The 22,142-nt window shown below is 37.8% G+C and overlaps 1 protein-coding gene across 1 annotated transcript in view; it reads left to right on the forward strand.

Moving 5' to 3' along the window:
• Positions 1-14,608, forward strand: part of OTOG (otogelin) — a 94,047-nt gene extending 79,439 nt beyond the window's left edge. The window contains exons 44-55 of the mRNA XM_014309185.2: positions 573-677; positions 1,020-1,130; positions 2,295-2,396; positions 2,846-2,944; positions 3,292-3,332; positions 3,856-3,931; positions 4,412-4,590; positions 5,367-5,471; positions 5,895-6,014; positions 6,854-6,899; positions 11,432-11,511; positions 12,779-14,608. Coding sequence (XP_014164660.2) covers positions 573-677; positions 1,020-1,130; positions 2,295-2,396; positions 2,846-2,944; positions 3,292-3,332; positions 3,856-3,931; positions 4,412-4,590; positions 5,367-5,471; positions 5,895-6,014; positions 6,854-6,899; positions 11,432-11,511; positions 12,779-12,979 — 1,265 coding nt within the window. The 3' untranslated portion in view covers positions 12,980-14,608. The remainder of the gene's footprint in view (positions 1-572; positions 678-1,019; positions 1,131-2,294; positions 2,397-2,845; positions 2,945-3,291; positions 3,333-3,855; positions 3,932-4,411; positions 4,591-5,366; positions 5,472-5,894; positions 6,015-6,853; positions 6,900-11,431; positions 11,512-12,778) is intronic.
• Positions 14,609-22,142: the final 7,534 nt, after the last annotated feature.

A 22,142-nucleotide genomic window follows, 5' to 3' on the forward strand; every position in this document is an offset into this window, starting at 1 on the left:
AGGTTTTGGGGTAGAGGTAGAGGATAGGAGGGCTGAAATAGCACTGTGTTTATTTGAATATGAATTGTGTTTCCATTGAATTTAGAGATTACTGTTTTATTTTTAATATCCAAATACAAACAAATGATCAGGATAATTCTGAGGAAAAATAAATCAGATTAATTTTTTACCTAATTTATAAAATGAGCAGTAAAAAATGATAGAGAAGCTTTTTTCCCCACTTAATTATTGCTTAGCTTAGAAAGTTTCAAAAAGAAACTGCAAGCAATTTTCATGTTTTGAGCACCTGGTATGGTGTTGCAGTGAGTTTTCCAGAGGAGGCTTGGTTTTTTAATTCTCACAAGGACTCAGCTCTAGTTTAAAGTTGCCTCCATGGAGAGTGCTCAAATGATGAACTCTTCTGAATCCTGTCTCATGGGAATTTTTTGTTGCTCTACTGTGTTTTTCACATGCCTATAGTTTGGAGTTTCGGGGTATCTAACTGCAAATACTGCTTGCCACTGCTCTACTCAACCAATGAATGCATAGTTTAGAAGGTGCTTATTTTCTTTTTTTTTCACTTTATGTGATAGTTTGTAATCAGAGTCTCTGTGAACTCCTAATCCCTGAGTGTAGCAGCTTGGAGAAATTGGTCACCTACTACAATGAAGAATCCTGTTGTCCCAGCTACGTTTGTGGTAGGTTTCTTTTAAAAGGTAAAGAAGTGCACTCTGTAAAAGACATTCAGTAAACTAAATAGATGGACTCAGAAGGATGAGGGTAGTGTAGGTAACATTGTTAGAATGGCCATTTACAAAATTCACTTTCGTCTATAGCTCAGGGTTGGTCTGTGCCTCAGTTTGAGCAGATGCAATCTTGTGTTAAATGATCAGGCAAGATCTTGGCATACCAGGCAAAAACTTTTCTAAAGCAGCTTGTAGTACCTCTGTACTCCACACTGCCTTTCCTTGGGATATAGCATAACACAGGAGGAATGCTGAGCTTCATCTGAGGGAATATATCTGTTGCCCTTTTTTCAGAATGTGATCCAGAAAAATGTGAACCATTGGAACAGATGCCAAGCTGTCAAGATGATCAAACACTAATTGCTGCTCGGGTGGAGAATACCTGCTGCCTTTCCTATATGTGTGGTACAGTAGTCCGACTGGTTGAGATTATGAATGTGGTTTTGCATATGCAATTATGTCTATTAGTATCTTGCCAATTAAGACTCCTTGTATTTTAGGTCTTCCAACATAGTAAGGCCTGAAAGTGGTTAAAAATTTGCATTAATTTTCTAAAATATGCCAACAACCTAAAATTAATTAATTTTCTGAAAGTGCCAACAAGCATTCAAGAGTCACAGAATGGCTTTGTGCGACTGAGTAGTATTCATTGGACAAGTAAAGGAGTTTTGGTGGATGAAGGAATTCAGAGCTTTTGAGATACTAGATACACAGATATTTCATCTGAAGGAAGACTGAAGTTGTATAGGCTTTTATTCCCTGTATCCCGCTGTCTCAGCTATGGCCCATCTTAACTGATGACAAATATCCCATATTAGAGTATTATGTATATTTATTATTATTTTTTTATTCTTTTGGGGTTTAGCCTTTCATGACTTAATTCAATAATAAAATTGCACTTTTGCCATTACTATATGAGCTCCAATCTTACCATGCAGTTGCTTTCTGTTTGATAATAATCTGATAATGAGGTGCTGTTGAGTTTATTTTATTTTCAAACAGATATCTGGGAAGGAAAGCACCTTCCACGTGTGAATATTTGAGTGCTAATTGGAAATGTGAATTGCAATTCTGTTATTTATAGTAATCAGATTGTTTGATCATATGTTAACAATGGGCAGCATTTGGCTCCTCTCACTGTCTGCAGAGTCTCCTTTTGACTCTTCTTTTATAAAATGAGTCTTTGCAGTGTACATATTGAAAAGTTCCTGTTGTGGTTGTCATATGTGTTCAAGTGGGAGGATAACACTGGGATCATGGGGGATGCATTTTACTGAGGATCAAAGGTCCCTGAAAAAAGCAACAGCAGGAGAGAAGACCTAGCAAAATTTTTCATTATAGGGGAAGGAGGGAAAATCCTGTTTGCTCACAAAAAATGTATTAATTCTTCATAGCAGGGAACAAAGGAAAGAGGGGCAAGCTGCACAGAAAATTAGCCTTTTGTATAGGGTCTATAAGCAGTGAATGCAGAGCACCTCTGCTCTCTTTAATATGAGTCTGGGACAAGCTTATAGCAAGTCTTCTAGGATTTCTTCCAATGTTTTAGATTTAAATAATTGTTTTCTCCAGCGTGCGGGGCTTGCTCGGATCAAATTCCCAAATGTCAAGAAGGAGAAGTTCTCATTGTGGATGGCAACACTACTGGCAGGTGTTGCCCTACATACCAGTGCAGTAAGTTTGACCTGATTTTGAAATTTTAAATAACAGAGAGCATGGGAAATTTTGTGGTGTGGATGTTCAGTGTCAAAGTGGTGGGTTAGAGATACAAGCATAAGCAAGCTATCATCTGTAGTCCTGAACTAATAATCTTTACTTTTAAAACTTCAAGTATGTAAAGCATCTTCTGATATCTGTATCATGAAATATCCAGATTTTAATAATTTTAAATTTCCAGAATTTGAGGCCTCAAACTACAAGTGAGTGGTTTCAGACCTCATATTCTGGATATTTAAAATTATTTAAATACTTGTCTAGAGTATTTTGTACTCCATACTTTTATCAGTGAAAGATGTTATCCAGATGTATTTATTGTAAGTAATTCACTATATCTTGATTAGAATTTCCACTCATCTAAAAGTGACAACGTTGTGTTTATTGTTCTTCCTTTCCTTTGATTTCAGTCTGTGAAATCCATCGTTGTCCTGAATTCAGGTGCATGCTGGGCATGTCCCTGGTGGAGGTGTGGAGCCCGGAGAAGTGCTGCCCCTTCCGGACATGTGGTAAAATCACTGATTTTCACTAAAGCTGCCTTAGACAATGAGAGGTGACAGCAGCTTTGGCCACTTGGTTTCAGCCAGCTACACCATTGTGAGCTGCTCACAAACAAATGATACAGAAAAGTCACTTCATGCTGCAGAACTTCCTAATCTGCCTGTTTTGCTTTTCTTGCATCCTGTAGAATTTGTCTGTCCAAATAGGGTTATTTACAATCTTGAAAGTGTTGTAAGAGTTACTGTATTGGGTTTGCTGACTTTTATATCTGGAATTTTTATTCTCTCTATTGCTCTGTTGTAAGCAAATGGCATATAAATTGCTAACCTACTATTTCTGATGTATTTTGTTTCAGAATGTGCATGTGAAACAATCCCCAAACCTCAGTGCAAACTGGTATGAAATTTATCTTATCACCATTCTTTTAATAATTTCTTAATAAATCTGTTTATCAGTATCTGAATAATAGTTTTATCCATGAAATATGAAATGACACAGCATCACCTCTTTTTAAAAAAAATTCTTTAGAGTAAGATATATACAGTTTTAAGAAGCCACCTAAGTCTAAACACCTCGCAGTACTCTACAGCCCTGATATTTCCAGAGCTTTTTATTATCATATTCTGCCCCAGTATATTAGTAGAGTAGGACTGCTTTCATGCACACAGAATTGATAAGTCAGGATAAAATTTTGGGTTTAAAGGGTTGAACTGAATGCTTTCAAGCATCACAGTTAATATTATTTGTTATGGTGAATATGTTAACATACATCATGCGCTCAGGCTGCTGACTAAGCAGAACCTTCAAGAGATATTGCTACCCAAATTCTGCAGGAAAGTTGTTTAAAAGAAAAAGATCATACAAATAAGAAAACCTACTGTTGTTTCATGTATATTTTTTTCTGGTTTTATACCTGCAGGGGCAGAAACTTCAGATAGATGAACTGTTTCAGAACAGTACAGAAAATGTCTGTAACTGTGTGAAGTACAAATGTGGTAAGTCAGAAAATAATTTAATTCAAATAAATAGCCTTTCAAGTGCTAAGGGAAATTAGGAATTAAAAATCAGGCACTCACTTTGAACGTGGCACTGAAGAGGACAGGATTAATTTAATTAATTCACAAATAGTGTTAATTTTCCTCTGTGTCCTCTGTAATTAGTGGGGGTAAATAGACATTTCTCAGATACATTTCTTACCCTGAAGGAGTCTTACAAAATAAAACAGTTGAAGGAGCCTGCACTGTCACTTGGGTGCAGCAAATAAAATATTTTATATTTAGTTTTCATGCATGGCTATATTTGAAAAGATTTGGTGACTGCAGTTAAACATTATTTTACTATTAATATTTTGTTTGAAAATGCCTAGAAAAGGTAGAGTAGTTTTTTCCATTCCTGTTTCACCATTTGGAACGTTTTTAGTGGAGTTTTGATGCCAAGCTGTTTGTCCTGAGAATGCTGTTTGTGTTTTCTTGCAGTGAGGGACAAAGTTTGCCTGAGTAATGAGAGAGGTGTGCTGCTTCCTGGGCAGAGGATTGTGGAGCACAGTGCAGATGGCATTTGCCATATTTCCTATTGTACAAATGTGGTTGATCCCTCCACTAAATACTACAAAATAAACACATCTTCCATAGACTGTGCTGTCAACTGCAAAGCTGTAAGGAGTTCAGAAATTTAAACCTGTGAATTGTCTGGTGGCCTGAATTACTTTGTGATGGGTTTTTTTGAGCAGATGAAAGTTATAGAGCAAGTTAGGAAGAGTAATTATGATATCTCCCTCTAATGATGTGCTAAAACAATTTGGTGGAAGTTTGAAAAGTCTCTCTCCCTCCACTGTTTTCTCTGCTGCATGAATCTTACTCAAATTAAAGCAGATAGTGAACACTTCCTTGGATTAATGGCATGCTGCCTCCTTGCATCCCTGCAGAGCTCCAGCTGCATTATGTGCAAACTGGTACAAATTCCTGGCAGACATTAGCTGAATATGAATCAGAAAGAGAATAATTATGTAAATGCAGTGAAAACAGCTTCATAAAATAAGCAAATGTTACATTGTCTTTTTACAAGATATAATACATTACCATGGGAATATTATACAGATTTTTTTTCTGATTTTATAATTACGTAATGGCTAATGTTTAAAAAGTTAAGGTTTCAGTGGCTCTTGAAGTAAGCTGTCACATTTGAAAATGATAGAAAGACCAATGAATTCTCTCAGATTTGGAACTCCTCCCCTTTTACTTCAGTTAAGATTAAATGTATTTTATAAAAGCCTCATGGGTGTGCAGTGCCAATGTAAGCTATGTGGTTTGGAAAGGTATTTTAAAAATATCCCTAAAATCAGATACCTGAAAAAAAATCTGCCTGTTGCAGTAGTAAATATTGAGATGCAAGATGATTTTATACAAGGAGTAATCTATTTGATTTTGGCAGAACCAAGTCTATCAGCCTCCAAAAGATTTGACAACTTGCTGTGGTAGCTGCAAGAACTTGTCTTGTCTCCACACTTTCAGCAATGGCACAGTTACCAGTTTTAAGGTGAGTTTGCATATTTTATTCCCTCCAAATATATAGAAGTAAGCAAAAAATAATGAAATATTGTACACATCTTGCCATAAAGAATGTGCAGAAAAGAGCTTTATTTGGCCAAATACTAGGAATAGTTTTGCATGTAAACAATATTAATTTATTGGAAAGTCAATCATATAACTGTCAACAAAAATTAAAGGATTCTGATATATATGAGAGAATTACCATCAACTTGACTATTTTGGAACCTGCTTAGCATTATGTATTTTTTATTAGATTTTCAAATGCAGTACTTAAACAGAATATACATCTAAATTATATTTTGCTGTATTATTGTTGATTCAAGCAAGATCTCGTTCAATGAAATTTTTAAATTAATACTTAAAACACTGGTTTTGCTGAGTAAAGTTTCTGTTTTAACATGTTTGACAGCCTGGCGCTGTTTGGATTTCAAGCTGCATCAGATATGAATGCACCAACACAGCAATAGGACCAGTTCTGGTGTCCTCTGCAGTTGGATGCCCACCCTTTAATGAAACTGAATGTGTCAAGGTCAGTGTGCAAGACACTGTTTGCATTCTAGCTGTGATCTATGTTTGCATGAAAAGATTTCACTTTGACAAAAGATGTTTTTTCCTCAAGAAGGGAGAAATTATTAATTTTTGTAGTGCCTGTATTTTTTGCTAGACATTTAAAGATAAAAGGTATAACCACACACCAGACTACTGTGCCACCGGGCTGCTGAGTTACAGAGCTGTACACACCTCTTCTGATTCTTGGAATATTTTTTTTAATTGGGGTTTGTAATATCAAACTAGTCTTCATAGAACTGTCTGAACTTGGATGCTTTTCTGGGCTGGACCTCCCCTTTCTAACATTTTCCATGTATAGCAATGTGATTCAGCATAATGATCAAAACATTGGAAAAAAGGCAAGATTGTCTGAAAATCAGGAGCATCTTTTCTACAGTGACACATAAAGTTTTATGAACTAGTTTTGGAGCAAGAACAAAAGTTCTATTTGAATATGCAAAATGAGATTATAGTAAGTGCCAGGGAATGGAGGCAAGGAGAATTCCCTTACTGCTCTCTGTAGTTCTACATTTACATGTGGATAGAAAGATACTCTCCTTGGTGGATGATGCTACACAAGCAGGGAGCAGTCCTGCAGGAACTGAGTGGCTGCAGTTCTTCCTCACAAATAGCAGCGGGTTGGTTCCTCTGAGCTGTCTCAGTTCTGTAGCCAAACCTTCATCCATCCACCAGAGTGTTGCATTTGCCTGAACAATGACGCAGAGCTTTATCTGAAGGATATTTCTAATAGTGCAGATACATGGGAATGAATGCTTGAAAAAAATCAAGTTTTTCCTCTTTATTTTCTCTCTTGGTCAGGTTGGAGGCTATGTTGTGCCATTCTTAGAAGGATGCTGCAAAACATGTAAGTGATTATTGACAATTCCTGCCTCACAAGTCTCTGATCTGTTACCTTATGAATAAAGTGGATTATTTCCCATATGAAAGCTTGATTCACATCTCAAAGGCTGTGCTTTTCCCAGGTTTACTCATGTGCATAACACTGAAAATAGTGGAGTTAAATCAAAAGAAAACACTTAAATATGGAAACATTTACTCCACTGAGAGTGATTGTAGCTGATCAGGTCACCGAAATTCCTACCTCGACTATTTTGTAGTTCTTCTGTAAAACTCCTCAAAATTTTAGGTGCTGCATTAAGTAAAATAAAAGGTACTGTATTTTAGAAGGCACCTTAAAGAAGTGCATCATCTACATTAATATCTTCATATTTTGTAAAAATGAAGATTGATCTATGTGGTTTGTAAGTTAATTCTGTAACTAATGAATATAGTAATTAATAGACAGTTTAAAAACCTTCAGGCATCTCTTAAAAAATTCTGCAATTGAAAAATTCTCCCTTTCTTGATTATTTATGAGAGCTAATAAAGATTCTCTGGAGCAAAAAAAAAAAAACCAGAATAAAAATTCTCTACAGAATAAGTTTGAGAGATATTATGTCTTAATAGAAATAATTTTTTTTCTTAACACATTGTTACATAGCTGAAATATTTTGATCTCATGAAGGCCTTAGGCTGAAGTTTGATACTATTGGAAGCAAATGAGAAGAGTTTTTTTATACTGGGCAGTATAATAATATTTAAAAATGCAAAAAATCTGACTTGATTTGCATAAGTGGCTGGAATAGTGACCTGAAAGTGTGGGAGAGAGCTGGAGAGAAGTGCAGTATTTCCTGCTGGGTGGGATGGAGCTTGCACAGCTATGACTACCTGACATGGTACCATGTGCACAGTTACTGCAGTGGGTTATGTGCTGCCAGCTGGGAGGTACCTTTTGGTGTTACTGCCTTGTATTACATTTTGTGGGAAAAAGTTTATGGAAACTGTACAAGATTTATCTAGGATTTTTTTCTCTGCTCCCACCATAGAGGCATGATAATATCCAAGTTTTTCCCTCTGGTAGACCTGTGTTTCAAGCACTTGTCCTACCTAGTTCTGTGGCAAATTCTCCATAGGCACTCTTAGATCAGTTTTTGATTATCAGACGTTGCCTTTCCGTGCCCTAGCAGCCAAATAAGCCAGCTTCTGAACAAATCAGTAGGACAGTTAAACATTCATTAAGCTTTGTTTCAACAGGGCAGAAGATCTTGCTGCTAGGCTTAGAGAAAGATTATAACCACACTCCTTAATTGTTAAAGACAAAAGTAAATTAGCCTGGGACATGCCTCACAAGGTAAAATTAAACCCTAGAAGTACCCAGTGACTTCTGAGATGCATTTACACATACATTTCTAGGTTGTGATTTCACACCTGTTTGTGCACAACACAGAACCTCTGTGAATCATTCTGACTCCAAGTAAACTGCCATGAGAGCTGTCAGCCAGTTGTAATTGTAGGAGATGTTTTATGAGAAGGATTACCAGTGTTTTGTTTTCTTTTGAGCTACTTCGCCATTAGAAACAATTGTGATTTTCAATTTCAGTTTTAATTGGTCTTGAAAATGGAGAGCCAGGAGCTCCATCAAAAGCTAGAGAGGAAATTACACTATTTCTCTGTTGTAGCCCCAAAGGACATACTGGACTCAGGATACCAGACTGGCTTGGCTATACCAAGGTAGACCAGATCCTTCCTGGTTTGCACATGAGGTTAACAATGCAAATAATGCCTGGATGTGGTACTCAGCTGCTGGTACATCCCTGCCTCAGCAGGGAAGCAGGACCAGGTGACCTCCAGAGGTCTCTTCCAGCCTCAGCCATTCTGTGATCCTGAAATATACAAACATCCTAAAGTTGAATTCTGTTTTCCAAAATCTAGTAACTCCCAAATGTTTTCATACAAACCCTCTGTAACACGTGCTCTGTTCAATGTGTAATATTCTCACCAGGTTCTTCAGTGTCAGTGCTCCTCCCATTCCCTGTTAGCCCAGTCACTCCTACAGCCTATGCTGGCTGTCACACAGGTACCTTTTCCTGAAATAAGTAGGACCAACCCAAACAGCATCATTGTTGATTTCCAACAATGTACTCCCTGATAGGAGCGCCAGACCTCTCGTTACCCAATTATTGCCAAAGCTGCAGTGTAGCACAGCTGCTCATGGTTGCTCAGAGTGGCTCCCATTTTGGTTTGTTTCTCACTTTGCACTGTGTGGGCGGTGCATTGTTGTCAGCCAACAATGTACTGTTGGTAGTAAGCACTTGCATAGTCTTTAGCTTGCTGCATGTGTAAAATTGCTGTGTTTAAAAGGGTAAACTAATCCCATCATGTTTACAGTGCAGTAGAACATAGAGACTAATTGCTTTGCTTGTTAAAGCTTGTTATGTCAGCCACATTTTTGCAGATGATGTGCCATGCAGTTTTGCCATGTACAGTAGAAACAAGTAATTGTTTTCCCATCCATAGTTAGGACAACGTACTGAAAGCAGCAAGCCTGTACTTAGTCCATGAAAATTGGAGATTATCTTTGTTCTTCTTCATAAAGCATGTTAATTCTTTGAATTGTAGCATGCTTGTTTTGGCATCTATTTCGTGAAAACAACCCTCCAAATTTCTGTAAGAGAAATTGTGTTGACTGTAATTTTTTACACCACTGAGTGATACATCCTACATTAAACTACACTTCTGACTCCAGGACTACTGAATCAAAATCTGTATTTCTCTTTCATATTGCTGTCACAACAAATGACCACAGTGTTATGAGTCAACACAAAAACCAAGGAAGCATTTTCAACCATACCGATGGTGCAAAAGAATCTCATTATATTATGACACATATAAAATGCTCCCATGTTTTGTAAGATTCTTCACGTAAATGTATATTTGTTGTAAAGCTCATTAAAAAGGCTTTGGATATTAGAATGCATGCATGGAAATACATTATATATTTATTTTGTATGAGATACAATGTACTTTCACCATAGCCTGGATGAAGTCATAGTCACAGCTGCACTGAATTCTCCACCCTACACACCATGTATAATGTAAAAGAAGAAAGAACCATGAAAAGAACTTTGAAAAACATGAAATAACGGTGAGTTGGGATTTTTTAAAAACTATTTATTTTTTCCTTCATTTCTCAATTTACTTTTTCCCTAAGCAAACATAATTCAGTGACAGTCAAGCAGTAGCCAGACATTTGTCTGTAAGTTTTTATTTGTTTCCAAGAAGATTTATTGCTCTCCTTTCTGTCATGTTGTAGAAAACTCTGCTATGTCTAGAGAGGATATCAGACTTATATAATTAAAAAAAAAAGGCAAGAAGGCCCCCAAACAAAAAAATCTCAATAAAACCCCCCAAACAGACAACATTTAAAATCTGTTTCTCCAAGAAGCAGTATTACTAGTTTGACAGAGGTTAGAGCAGGGAACTGGACATTGTGCATCAAGATGTAAATAAATTGTGTCACAGTTCAATATTGGGTACTGTTCAAAGCAGTGAATCCTTTATTGCCCTTGCTTTTCTGGAGCTAACAGTATTTCCCTTTTGTCAATATCTTTGGATTTCTTGGCTCAAAGAAAATGCAGCTCTGTAAGGGGAGAGTCATTGGGGGCTGCATCATGGTGTGTAAAATCTGGTTTGAAACAGTGGAAACTCCTCTAATGGAATGGGCTGTTTGTTCTCTTACAGATCTGCAGCCTGATGGGGTTTATCATCACAGAGAAGATCATCCTGAGAAGATACTGCTCTTCCTGTTCTCTTGCAACTGAACATCTTTGTTTTGCTTCCAATGTTTGTCATTCGCTTCTTAAATTAAATGGAACTCCTCATTTAATTTCATGATTACTTGTGATCTCTTTTATTTGATCTATGTGCCTTGTACGAAAAAAAATGTGGAAATAATGTTAATGAAAACGAAAATAAAAATTTCATTTTTTAACTGGTGTTCTTTGATTTAATGAAAACATACAGAAATGTAAAGCCCCCGAAGACCTATTCTTCATCAGATTCTGTTATGTATTCTGTTATGTATTTATTTTAAATTTTGTTTACACCACTGGAGAACAAATGCTGCTATTAAAATTTGTTGTATTTATTTCACAGAAAATACACTTTTATTTATTAACAAATTTACCTTTTGATAATGATACCATTTGGTATCATTAACAAGTTAGAATAATTAACAAGTCTTCTCACAGTGAGTTGGATCAATTTTACAAAAATTTTTTGAAAACAGCAGACTTACACATAAAAGGCTTCTGAATGAAGAATAAACCTTTTATAGTTGTTATTAAAGATAAAAAGAGATACTTTAATGAATGAAATAATCTTAAAAGTGATTCAGTGTGCAGCTAATGTTACTTCACCAAAGTTGTGTATGTGCAGTGATGTACTGGGTATTTTCTTCTTTGTGTCTCTTGAATCCATTAAATGGTCAGGAGTGTTCTTATCTCTGAGGTGTTAGAAATTTGAGCTGATATTTTAAAATCTATGCCCATTTTGCAGGTAAGGAAGATGGTAAATTCTGTAAGAAGGTGACTGTTAGGATGACCATCCGCAAGAACGACTGCAGGAGTAACACACCGGTAAGTACAAAGCCATAGTGACTTCTCTCACTAGAGGAGAAACATTTTGAGATATTAAAAAGAAGGAAGAAAGGGAACTCAGATTCCACAAGGCCATTGTCTCCATCTCTGTTGCAGAGGCAGAGGTTTCTGTGTTTCACAGAACTGTTTTAATGCTTCCCTACATTCTCAGCAGTCATCTTCTCAATAACAAAAGAAGGAGGCTGCTTCTTTTTCTATGTGTGCATTTAGGTGCATGCCAATTTAGTCTTATTTCACCCCATACTGCAATTATTCTATGCAAATTAACTATTAAAACTGAACCTTGCCCTGATATTTTACAGCTAAAACAACTGCAGATGTGTGTAATTTTTCATCTGCCTAGGGACGGTGTTTAAATGCCAACTTCATGAAGAAAGGAATCCTGGGTCCTGAAAGCTCTTTTTAGGCAGCAGTGTCAGCACACTGTGAAATGTGAAGGAAGAATGAGGCACACTATCTGTGTGCCTGTCAAAGGATTTAGTGTTGGAGGACACCAACCATGTCCTGCTGAGCGGTGAGGCTGAGAGCAGCAGCAAGGGCGCAGACAAACGTCTCGTGTGAGATGTGTAAGAGCGCCTGGAAAAGCTGTAATAAAAGAGAGTAGGGAAACAGCTGTAGCCTCTAAAATGACTCCAAGAGTACATTTTGTAGAGTAAGCTGTTGAGCAGGCAGGAAATTTATTCTCAGTGTTTCATTGAACAGAAACACAAATCCTGACTATTAAATTTGAAAAAAATTATCAGATTCTTAAGCCTATTTGTCTTACAGTCTACATTACACATTTGGTGTCGTTAGTAGTAATTCCCCTCAGCTTTCCAAAGGATTGGTTCTTTTATTCCTCCTTGCTGATACTCAGTATAGCAACATTGCATCAGTGTATCACTGAAATGAATACTGCAGGGAGTTGTGGAAAGAACATTTGGTGCTGTGTTCAAGCCAAGGTTGTTATGAATACTTTAAAATTCAAAACTGAAATTGCTTCTTTGTTAAAATAGTGCAAATCTGTTACTGAAATTGACAGAAAAGTCATCATTAACATCAGTAATATTGACATTGAGACCTGTCTGGGCAGTGCACTTCAGAGGTTATTTCCAGATGTGGTGGGATTTCATAACGGGGTAGAGGAAATCCACTTTTCTCACTGCTTTGCTGTGGGATTTGGGTGCCTAATGTCCTTGAGAATTCCTTGAGAACACTAACTGTCCTGCCTGCTCCCATTTGTTAATTACTGCCTGTGTGTTGCCAGGTGAACATTGTTTCCTGTGATGGGAAGTGCCCCTCTGCCAGCATTTACAACTACAACATCAACACCTACGCCAGGTTCTGCAAGTGCTGCAGGGAGCTGGGGCTGCAGAGGAGGACTGTGCAGCTGTACTGCACCAGCAACTCCACCTGGGTCAGCTACTCCATCCAAGAGCCCACTGATTGCTCTTGCCAGTGGTCTTAAAAAAAGTGAAAGAAAGCAGCAAGCCCCGCTGTTCACAGCATAATGTTATAGTAGTTTATCTATTAATACAATGGCCAATCCCCTTAATGTCACCAGTTTACTGCAGAAGACTACAAATACATTTGGACTCTTCTAAATTTCTGAAAAGTGGCTTTGCATCATTTGTATTGTGATTTGTCTTCATTTTCATTCACAGGGATTGTTTTAAGGGTTCTTGTGATACGTGCCAGCATAAAAGGTGATTTACATTAGTGACACCTAAAGAATAAGAGCACCATCTGTTTTGTTCTGGAAGGCTGATCCACTCTTTGTCAAGACCCCAGTTTTACATCATTGCCCGACTTACCTGGCAGCAGGTCACTGTTTTGAAAGCATTGTAATTGTGCAAGTATTCTTAGTGTCTATTAAGAAAATTCTTTGGATAACATGAGAAGAATTTTCAGTTTAAATCATATTCCTGTTGCTAAGTAGAGCATGTATAAGAAATTCAATGTAGAATTTATTTTTTTTTTAGTCAGGGAAACATTATTCATACTGATAACTGTATGTAGCATTCCCTGTGAATAATTTCAGTTTTTCTAGTGTATTTTATATTGTAGTGAAAAGCATTATGGCAAGCATGTGTTTATGGAACAGATCTGCTGTCTTTAGGCTATCTAGTTTAGCCATTAGTCACTTTATCCTTCTGCTAAACAATATGACATAAACTGAAAATACACAGATTTAAAAAGGAAAAACCATTTTATATTCCTTTTTATAGGTATAATTTAAATGAAAACTTTCATCTTATGAAATGAACCATACTTAAATTGTCTCTTAGGAGAATGAACATTGTTTAACACTAATTTTAAAGATGTGAAAGTTCATTAGGAAAAAGAAAATGAGGATTATATGTATCTGCCTCAAAGAAAAACAACATTGAAAGTCTTTGTCACCTGTATAGTAGATGCAACTTCTTATGGCAAGTGCTTGAAATTCAAAATGTACAATTGTAAGGTTTGAAATTTCAAAAGCAATTTTTTTATGAACTTGAAAAATTAAATTTTTTTGTAATGAACTGATTTTTTTTCTTCTCTAAGGTGATGTTACTATTCTCTTCTTCTTTAACAAATACTACTGAGATTAAGCAAAAATTCAGTAGCTTTTGTTTTGTAGATTAAAATCGTAGATAGCATGCAGTGATACACTCGAGATCTTTAAGATTAAATAGATCTCAGCATCCCTCTTTGGAAGCTGCTTGTCTGCAGTAAATTCAAAGAAAAATGCATTGTTAAAATCAATCATATGAACATTTTTGATATTAATTTTGTATACTGTACATTTCATTCTTACAATATCTAATAAACAACAGGAAGTCTTATTTTGTTACAATTAATTTTGCTATCATTGCTAGAGCAGCTTACTGCCATGTGGTGAAACACATTATACTTACTAATATTCTTCAGTGGTGCATGTGGGTAATTTTAGTGTTTACTGACATCACAAGTAGTACATCAGGGAGGAAGACTTGCTCATGGATTTTTAAAAATCTACATATTTTTCTGATTTCATCACGGTTCACTTTCAGCCTCAGAAATGCAAAATTCATCTATGTAATTTTATTCAAAACAAAAATTGGAGAATGCTTGTTCATCAAACTGTAACAACACAACTCTGACACTGTCAGATTGTTTGTCCTGGAAAAACAGGCGATAAAGAATGTGTAAAGAATCTATTTCCACAGATTCCCTTTCCATATTTTTTCTGAATTAACCTTCAGTTTGACTGCAATGTGTGTGGACTGTGTTTTGAGTAATTGTTGCGTAGTGATGGTCATCCTTCAGTACCTAGGGCCAAATGTGTCTTTAAGCTCTACCTGCTGTTTGTGCAGTCCCTGCTCACTTTGCAGATGATGCTCCTTTTACAAAGCTGTCTTCTTAATAATAAGAAGGGACAGAATTTGGGAGAAATCCATCCTTTAGAAATTGAGAGGGAAAAAATGCTGTTTATAAGGCATTGAGCAGAGTCAAGTCCTTGACACCATGTGCTTAAAATTTATGCTTTGGCATTTTCAAAGGAGAAGTTCAACCTTCCTTAGTTTACCAGCTGGCAGATGCCATCCTAGAGGGCTGGAATTAAGAGACATTTCTTTTGCTCTCACCTGAGATGATAGTTGTGTGAAGTTCCAAATTTCACCACCGTGAGGGACAGAAGTAGAGCAGGAATTAGGCCAACCAACATTTTTCCCTGTGCTGCAGTGTGGTCCCTCCTCTTGCCACTTGAGCAGAGAGCTGATGGTTTCTAGCAGCTCAAGGCAGTAACTCTGAGAAGCATTTGAGATCCAAACTTTCAGCTTTTGGTTGAAGAGAAAAGTTAATGCAGGCAGAGAGCAGAAAGCTGACAGTAGTGTGTCTGGTAACCATAATCAAACACCCCTGCTGCTACTTCAGCAGTAAAATAATAAACATTGTGCTAAGTCCCTACTTCTGCTTTTGCAAACTTTAGGCTTATGCTGGGAGAAACAAGGGGAAAGATTCAAACTGCCCCTGACATGGCAGAGGAAGTTACTTTAATCCTGCCTCCGCGTTCAATTCCTTCACACATCCTCAGCCTCTCTGGAGTTGTTCAAAGCCACCCAGGCCCTTACCTTGTATTTACCTTACAGTGCCATTGCACAAAGCAGCTCAGCTGGAAACAGATGTGCCCTATCTGTACTTCTACATCTTTGGAAGCCAAAGGGACTTCAATGGGAGTTTCATCTGGCCCTTCCATGCTGGAGGTACTTGGGCTGTAACTATGACTGAGTCCTAAACAAATTTTATTTTCTTTTTATTAAATCCTTTGCTTCAAACTGACCTGCTTAACATTTCTTGGAAAGTCTCAGAACTGAGGCTTCTTAACATTTCTTTGAAAGTCTCAGAACTTTATTTCACCCCAATAACCCTGTATGCATGTGCAGAAACTGATTCCTAATGTTGGGAGGGAATCATCACACGCTTGTGTTTCATTAAATCTATGAATTAAAACCTTCCTAATGCTAGGGGGTTTCCATCTTTGAATGAAAAGTTTTGTATTTGAGTATGGAAACATTGGTTTGTTGTTACAGTGCTGATTGCCCATTTTCATCTCATTTAAAAAACATATTTTTTTTGCATTACCTTGGGCAAGCTTACCCAGCCTTGATTCACAGGAAAAGATGAGATTTGGCAGCTGGACTCTTGAATATTATGGATGTTGGCCCTTGAGAAAGACCTTTAAGAAGAAATATAATGATATCAATTGTGTTTTCTAAATGCACACTCTCTGGGGTTATTAGTACATGATCTGGGCTCAGGATAATGGCCTCTTGAGTAATGCTTCCTCTAATTAGTGATAGGGCTGCCTGGTGGTTTGGTAAATTAATCTGAGATACTGGCATCTGCTGGGCTGCAGTTTAATGTGAACTATTAGTCACAAGTTAAAAAACTTACACCCCCTCAGATAGCTCTCAAGTATGCAGCCCATGAAGTCAGACCAAAATCATTCAAAAAATTTTGCCCTCACTCTTATCTCTGCCCACACCACCTCTCTCTCCCCTCTACAAGTGGCTAGCTATGAATAATTAAAACGAGGTAACAGCTGCTATGCAGATGGTGATTTTTTGGAAAAATCCCCTCTTAGTGTGATGAAGACATCTAACCTCTTTAGAAATAGCACCTGACAGACTGCCATCCCCTCAGATCGGCTTTCTGCATGGACTTCTGACCAAGGCTTTGGTCACGTCACCTCACATCAGCTGTTTATAACACAGATATCTGAATTAACTCAGGTGCCCAGGCTTCATCCATCACCAAAGAGAGCTGCATCCAGAGTGACTCAACCCATCCTAAAATAAGTGTCCAAGATTGATATGGTGATTTATCCTCCAGATGTGCCATCTTTCCTTTTCACTGTGGAGAGAACCCAGATAGTAAAATATGGTTAGATAATTTGCTTTTGGACTATTACAATTAGTTGACATTAAATTCATCTTTAATGGTTAAAGATATCTCAACAGGCTCAAAAATCAGCTACTGTGATAGTGATTATGGTATATCTTATCTGACAACCTCATATGAGGTGATTAATGGTAATGTTTGATTTGCATGAAGCTGAATTGAGTGTCCTTTTTGGTGTTTCCTGCATGTTTCCAAGAATTCTTACTTTGTATAACAGCTATAAAACTATCCCTGTATCTCTAGAGCTGAAGACAGACATCATCATCAGCCAAACCTTCAAGATGGAAAAGCACAGCTGAATTTGCAAAGATGTCGTGTTTATTTCCATGGCAATGTCTTCTGTTAGCTGGAAAAGATCCATAAGGTGAGTGAGTTTTAACATTTTTTTATTTTTTAGACTTTTCATTGCATAGATACTGGCTTGAGATCTGCAGGTGATTTCTGATCTTGTTCTCTACGCTTTTGGCTTCCAAGATATTAAAGGTAAGGTGATTCCCAGAATTTAGTGAAATCCGTCTAGGAAATATAAATAAATGCTTGTTGTACCTACTTGAGACAACTTTGAATGAAAAAAAAAACAAAACAACAAAAAACCCCACCATGTTTGATTAAAATCCCTAAAATGTTAAAAGTGGTTTTATGGCAACTTCCTTATTTTCAAGTATTGAGTTTAAATACCAATATCTTAGATCCTGATCTCATCGTTTTCATTTCTGCTCTGGAAAAGGAGCAGAAAGGAGATGAGGGATCATGTTTTGACTGAAAACATTTAGGAGTTTTTTTCTTCAGATTGGACTGTCAAGCCCAAATATCATGAAGCTGTTACACAGGGGAAAGTGGGAGTCAGTACCTAAGGGAGCCTCTTGGGATTTTCAGCATTAGAGGTGGGAAAAAAGTCCGTCCCTTGACAATGAAGGAAAACTGACTTGTTCTGTGGTTACTGATGGCAATGGGCTTGAGTGCAGCTCTTGTTCAGGATTACTGGAGGCAATAGAAGTTTCTCTCTTATCTTATTCATGTGTCATAAGGCTAAAGGAGAAGTGTGGGGCCTCCAGGTAACTCTAAAAATGAGAGTCTTTTAATTACCTATAATTGACATGAAATGGAAGTTAATACAACCTAGTGCCCTGTAAATGCTGTATTTAAGCTGATCTCTGGAAGGAAATTTACAGCATTTGCACATTTTTTTTGTTGGCTCCAAGTCTGGAGCACAGGGGGAAGGGAAGGTATCATTTTTAGGCTTTAGCTTTGGTCATATTGTAGCACTTCCAAATCTTCTGTCAACACTGGCGTGATGTTGCATTCATTAAAAAATGCACGACCTTTTAAAATATCCATCTGTTATATAAATAAAAATAATGCAGCCCTATATTTTCAAGGTATGCTAATCCTGCATGGCCATGGTCTAATTATCAAATGATTTCATGCTACCCTGGTGGCAGACAACATCCAGACCACTGAACACTTGCTATGGATCTCTCATTAAATCCCTCTTGCACAGTTTCATTCATAAATTTACCATGGCTTTTAAAACAAAATAGTTTGATGCTTATACAGCAATATCAAGTAAAAGCAGTGTGTTTCCAGAATGCAGCAACATTTTTCAGATGCTCCACTTCATGCATGACTGAGTAATGGGTGGCAAACTGTTATTGCTGCATTTTACCTTGAGTGGAAGCCTTGCTGCTGGTGGGGAGCATGGTGGCTGTGCCCAAAGATGAGATGCCCTGGATGTCACCTTTGTGGAGCTTGGATATTCTGCTCTCTGCACCAAGCTTCATTTTCATAATAGGTGCCCCAAGCTGGGTACCAACATTCCTGACCCACACTCTGCTCCTTTCTGGCTAGGTTGGAGCTAGCACAGAGGTGCTGGGATGCTCATGGCTCTTGCCTTCTCTGATGTTCCTCCAGCACTATCCTGTGCCTGCTCCCAAGTGAAATACAGTGCCTCAGAGCTTTGGAAACATGTCAGGTCAACCTTGGAGAGCCAAAATGCAAAGAAAATTGTGGGTTTGTTGGTTATGTTGTTAATTTAACTTTGGAAAGACTTGGAAGTTACTTGGTGGAAGTGGGTAGTGGAAGCGGAAGTTGCTTATTTCCATATGGCAATTTTTAACTTTTGAATTCAGTGCAAATGGCTTATTCCCAAGTGACCAGATGATTAACTCCATTAACAGTGGAATTATTAGAAACAGAATTAAAGTATTTGTGCAGATTTACCTTAGACTGCAATTTACCCTAAACGATTTCATGCCATCTGTGCCAACTTAGTGCCATCTGCTCTTTTACAAGACAACTTTTGCAGCTTAACAAGAAATCTTCCTTCTGTCTTGTGGCTTGGAGTACTCTGGTAGTATCACTTTCCTTGGGCTTGCACCACCCCTCATTGTGTGTTTTTTAAAGCAGTATGAACCCCATAGCTCTATTTCCCTTGATCTCTCAAAGCACTGCTGGGCTGGAAATAAAGAGAATTGTTTCTGCCTCTGTGTGAGGGCTGGTAGAGAGCCAGGTAGCTGGACATGAGTCATGGGAGTGACAAAGAAGAGCCTGTGACCCACCACGGATAAATCAAAGCACCCTCAGCAAATTTGCTGATAACATCAAGCTGAGTGGGGTGGTTGGCACACATGAAGGACAGGAGACCACCCAGAGGGACCTGGACAAGTTCCATGGGAACCTCATGAGGTTTGACAAGACCAAGTGCTGGGGCTGCACCTGGATCAGGACAGCCCCTGGTACCAGCACAGGCTGGGAAGGAGCAGATCCAGAGCAGCCCTGCCCAGAAGGGTTTGGGGTGCTGTGGGTGAGAGCTGGACATGCCCCAGCCATGGCACTCCCAGCCCAGAGAGCCAAACGTGTCCTGGGCTGCATCAGCTCTGGGGTCCCAGCACAGGAAGGACAGGGACCTGCTGGAGTGAGCCCAGAGGGGGACATAAAGATCATCAGAGAGATGGGGCACCTCTTTTACAAGGAAAGGTGGAGAGAATTTGGTTCGTTCAGCCTGGAAAAGAGACAGATCTGAGGTGACCTAATTGTGATCTTTCAGTACCTGAAGGGAGCCTACAAAACAGATGGAGAGGGACAAGAGAATGTAGCGACAGGACAAGGGGTTATGGCTTCAAACTGAAAGAGAGTAGGTTTAGGTTAGATATTAGGACAAAATGCTTTACTGTCAGGGTGGTGAGACACTGGCACAGGTTGCCCAGAGAAGTTGTGGATGCTCCATCCCTGGAAGTGTTCAAGGCCAGATGGGATAGGCCTCTGAGCAGCCTGGTCTAGTGGAAGGTGTCCCATGGCAGGGAAGTTGGAATGAGATGATCCCTTCCAATCCAAACCATTCTGTGACTATGATTCACTGATGTACCGGTGTTCAGGTAGCTGTAGGCTCTCTGGGAAGGGGAGCATAGGGACAGATGCCTTGTGACTGTGAATTTGGATTCATTTCCTATCCTTGCTGCATTTTCTTCTCTTGCCTGATGAAAGGTTTACCACTTCCAGTGCTTTCATATTCTAGTTCAAATCTCCTTGTATAGCTCTAAATATTTTATCAGCCTTTTAAGTTTGCCCCAAACTGCTTCAAATAAGAATGAGAAAGTACCACAGGAGTGATTTCCATCAATGTGCTACCAGCATCCCTGTCTTCCTGATGAATTTTAATGAATTATTTTTCCTCTTCTCAGGCATAGATTATTCTGATTTAAGTATTTGTAATAAGCTGGAAATTTCAGTGACTTGTGTGCTTACTCACCAAAGTATGTGACTTGCTCAGTGCTTACAGAGCTTGTTTTTGTTACCAGGTCATTTGAAGTTCAAAGCAGTTGAACACGATCTTTGCAGCAGTCTCTGAGATACTGCTGTTCTCTGTGCAAGAAAAGCCTTAGAGCAATTGAGAAATGTTTTTTGAATGTGGAGTCTTTGGTAGCCCACACTGCAAACTTAAGGAGGACAATGTCCATTACAGAAAATTTCTGTCCAAATTATTTGGTTGTCTAAACTGTAAACTTTCAAAATAAGAATTTTTACAAGAGAGGCTTCTGGGTAAATTATGTGGGGGTGGGCTTCTGTCACCAGCTCTAGCAAATAGTAATGCATGGAGGGTTAATGGATGTGCAGCTGAAATTTGTTTTGCTTGCCCTGCCATAAACTAAGCACCTATAGCTAAGTTAGCCTGGTACTTCCAATGAACAGGTAACTGAAAAGGCTCCTGAAAACAGGGAAACTGAAAAATAAATTTCAGTTTGATGTCCTGGTTGTACTTGAAGTGTGTCTACACTGTGCGTATTCCGTGTGCATATATATTATATACATATATAAAATGTATTTATATGCATCCAATGGTATATGTGGTACTGTTGGCCAACAGACAGCACTCAGTGTTCACAAATGTTTTCTCTTTATACCTGTTCAATATTCCATTTAAGCACCATTCATTTTATATATGTATGTTTGTGCAAGTAGGTAAAATCAGACATTGATGTCTAATATGTGTAGTACTAGGTTATTTATTCAAAGCCCTGGTTACTAATTGGATTTTCAGTTCACTGACCTTGTCACAGCTCTGCTGAGTTCAAGATGTTAAGAATATTTTCCAAATGGCCAAATCTCATATTTAAAATTCTAATGTATTTTACATAACATAAGAAGTTTTTAGTACCAGAAAAATTCCATTTTCCTCAGTCCAGTTTCAGGTTCCTAACCTGATTTTCTGGGCTTAATCCTCTTCCTGTTGAAATCAATAAGTACATTGTAATATAATGATTCACGTTCAAGGTTCAACCATAGAAAATTAAGGCTACATGCTGATTTTACTGCCATTGTAGAAAGATGATATCTTAAAATGTGTAAAAGTACAATAAACACTTTAACTCTTTCAGCCCTATTTTTTTTCTCTTCAGACAGTCTAAACACTTGAAAACAAATCTTTGTTTTAGACCTAGTGATGGCAAGGAGATAAAAGCTGAGATGCTATTTTGATAGGAATTTCTTTTGTGATTTCAGATGCTTTGCAGTGGGACAGTCCCTTCTTTCCTTAACTAACGCATGTTAAGCAAGATTGAAAGTGGAGCACACTTTATTGTTTTAACAGAAAACATATGTATATATATATGACAGAAAAATATAACAGAATATAACATATAACAGAAAACAATATAATTAACACTATGGAATTGTTGAGCTCTGATTTATTTAACACTTTGAGAGATGTG

Source organism: Geospiza fortis, unplaced genomic scaffold, assembly GCF_000277835.1.
Source record: "Geospiza fortis unplaced genomic scaffold, GeoFor_1.0 scaffold327, whole genome shotgun sequence".
Taxonomy (NCBI): Eukaryota; Metazoa; Chordata; class Aves; order Passeriformes; family Thraupidae; genus Geospiza; species Geospiza fortis.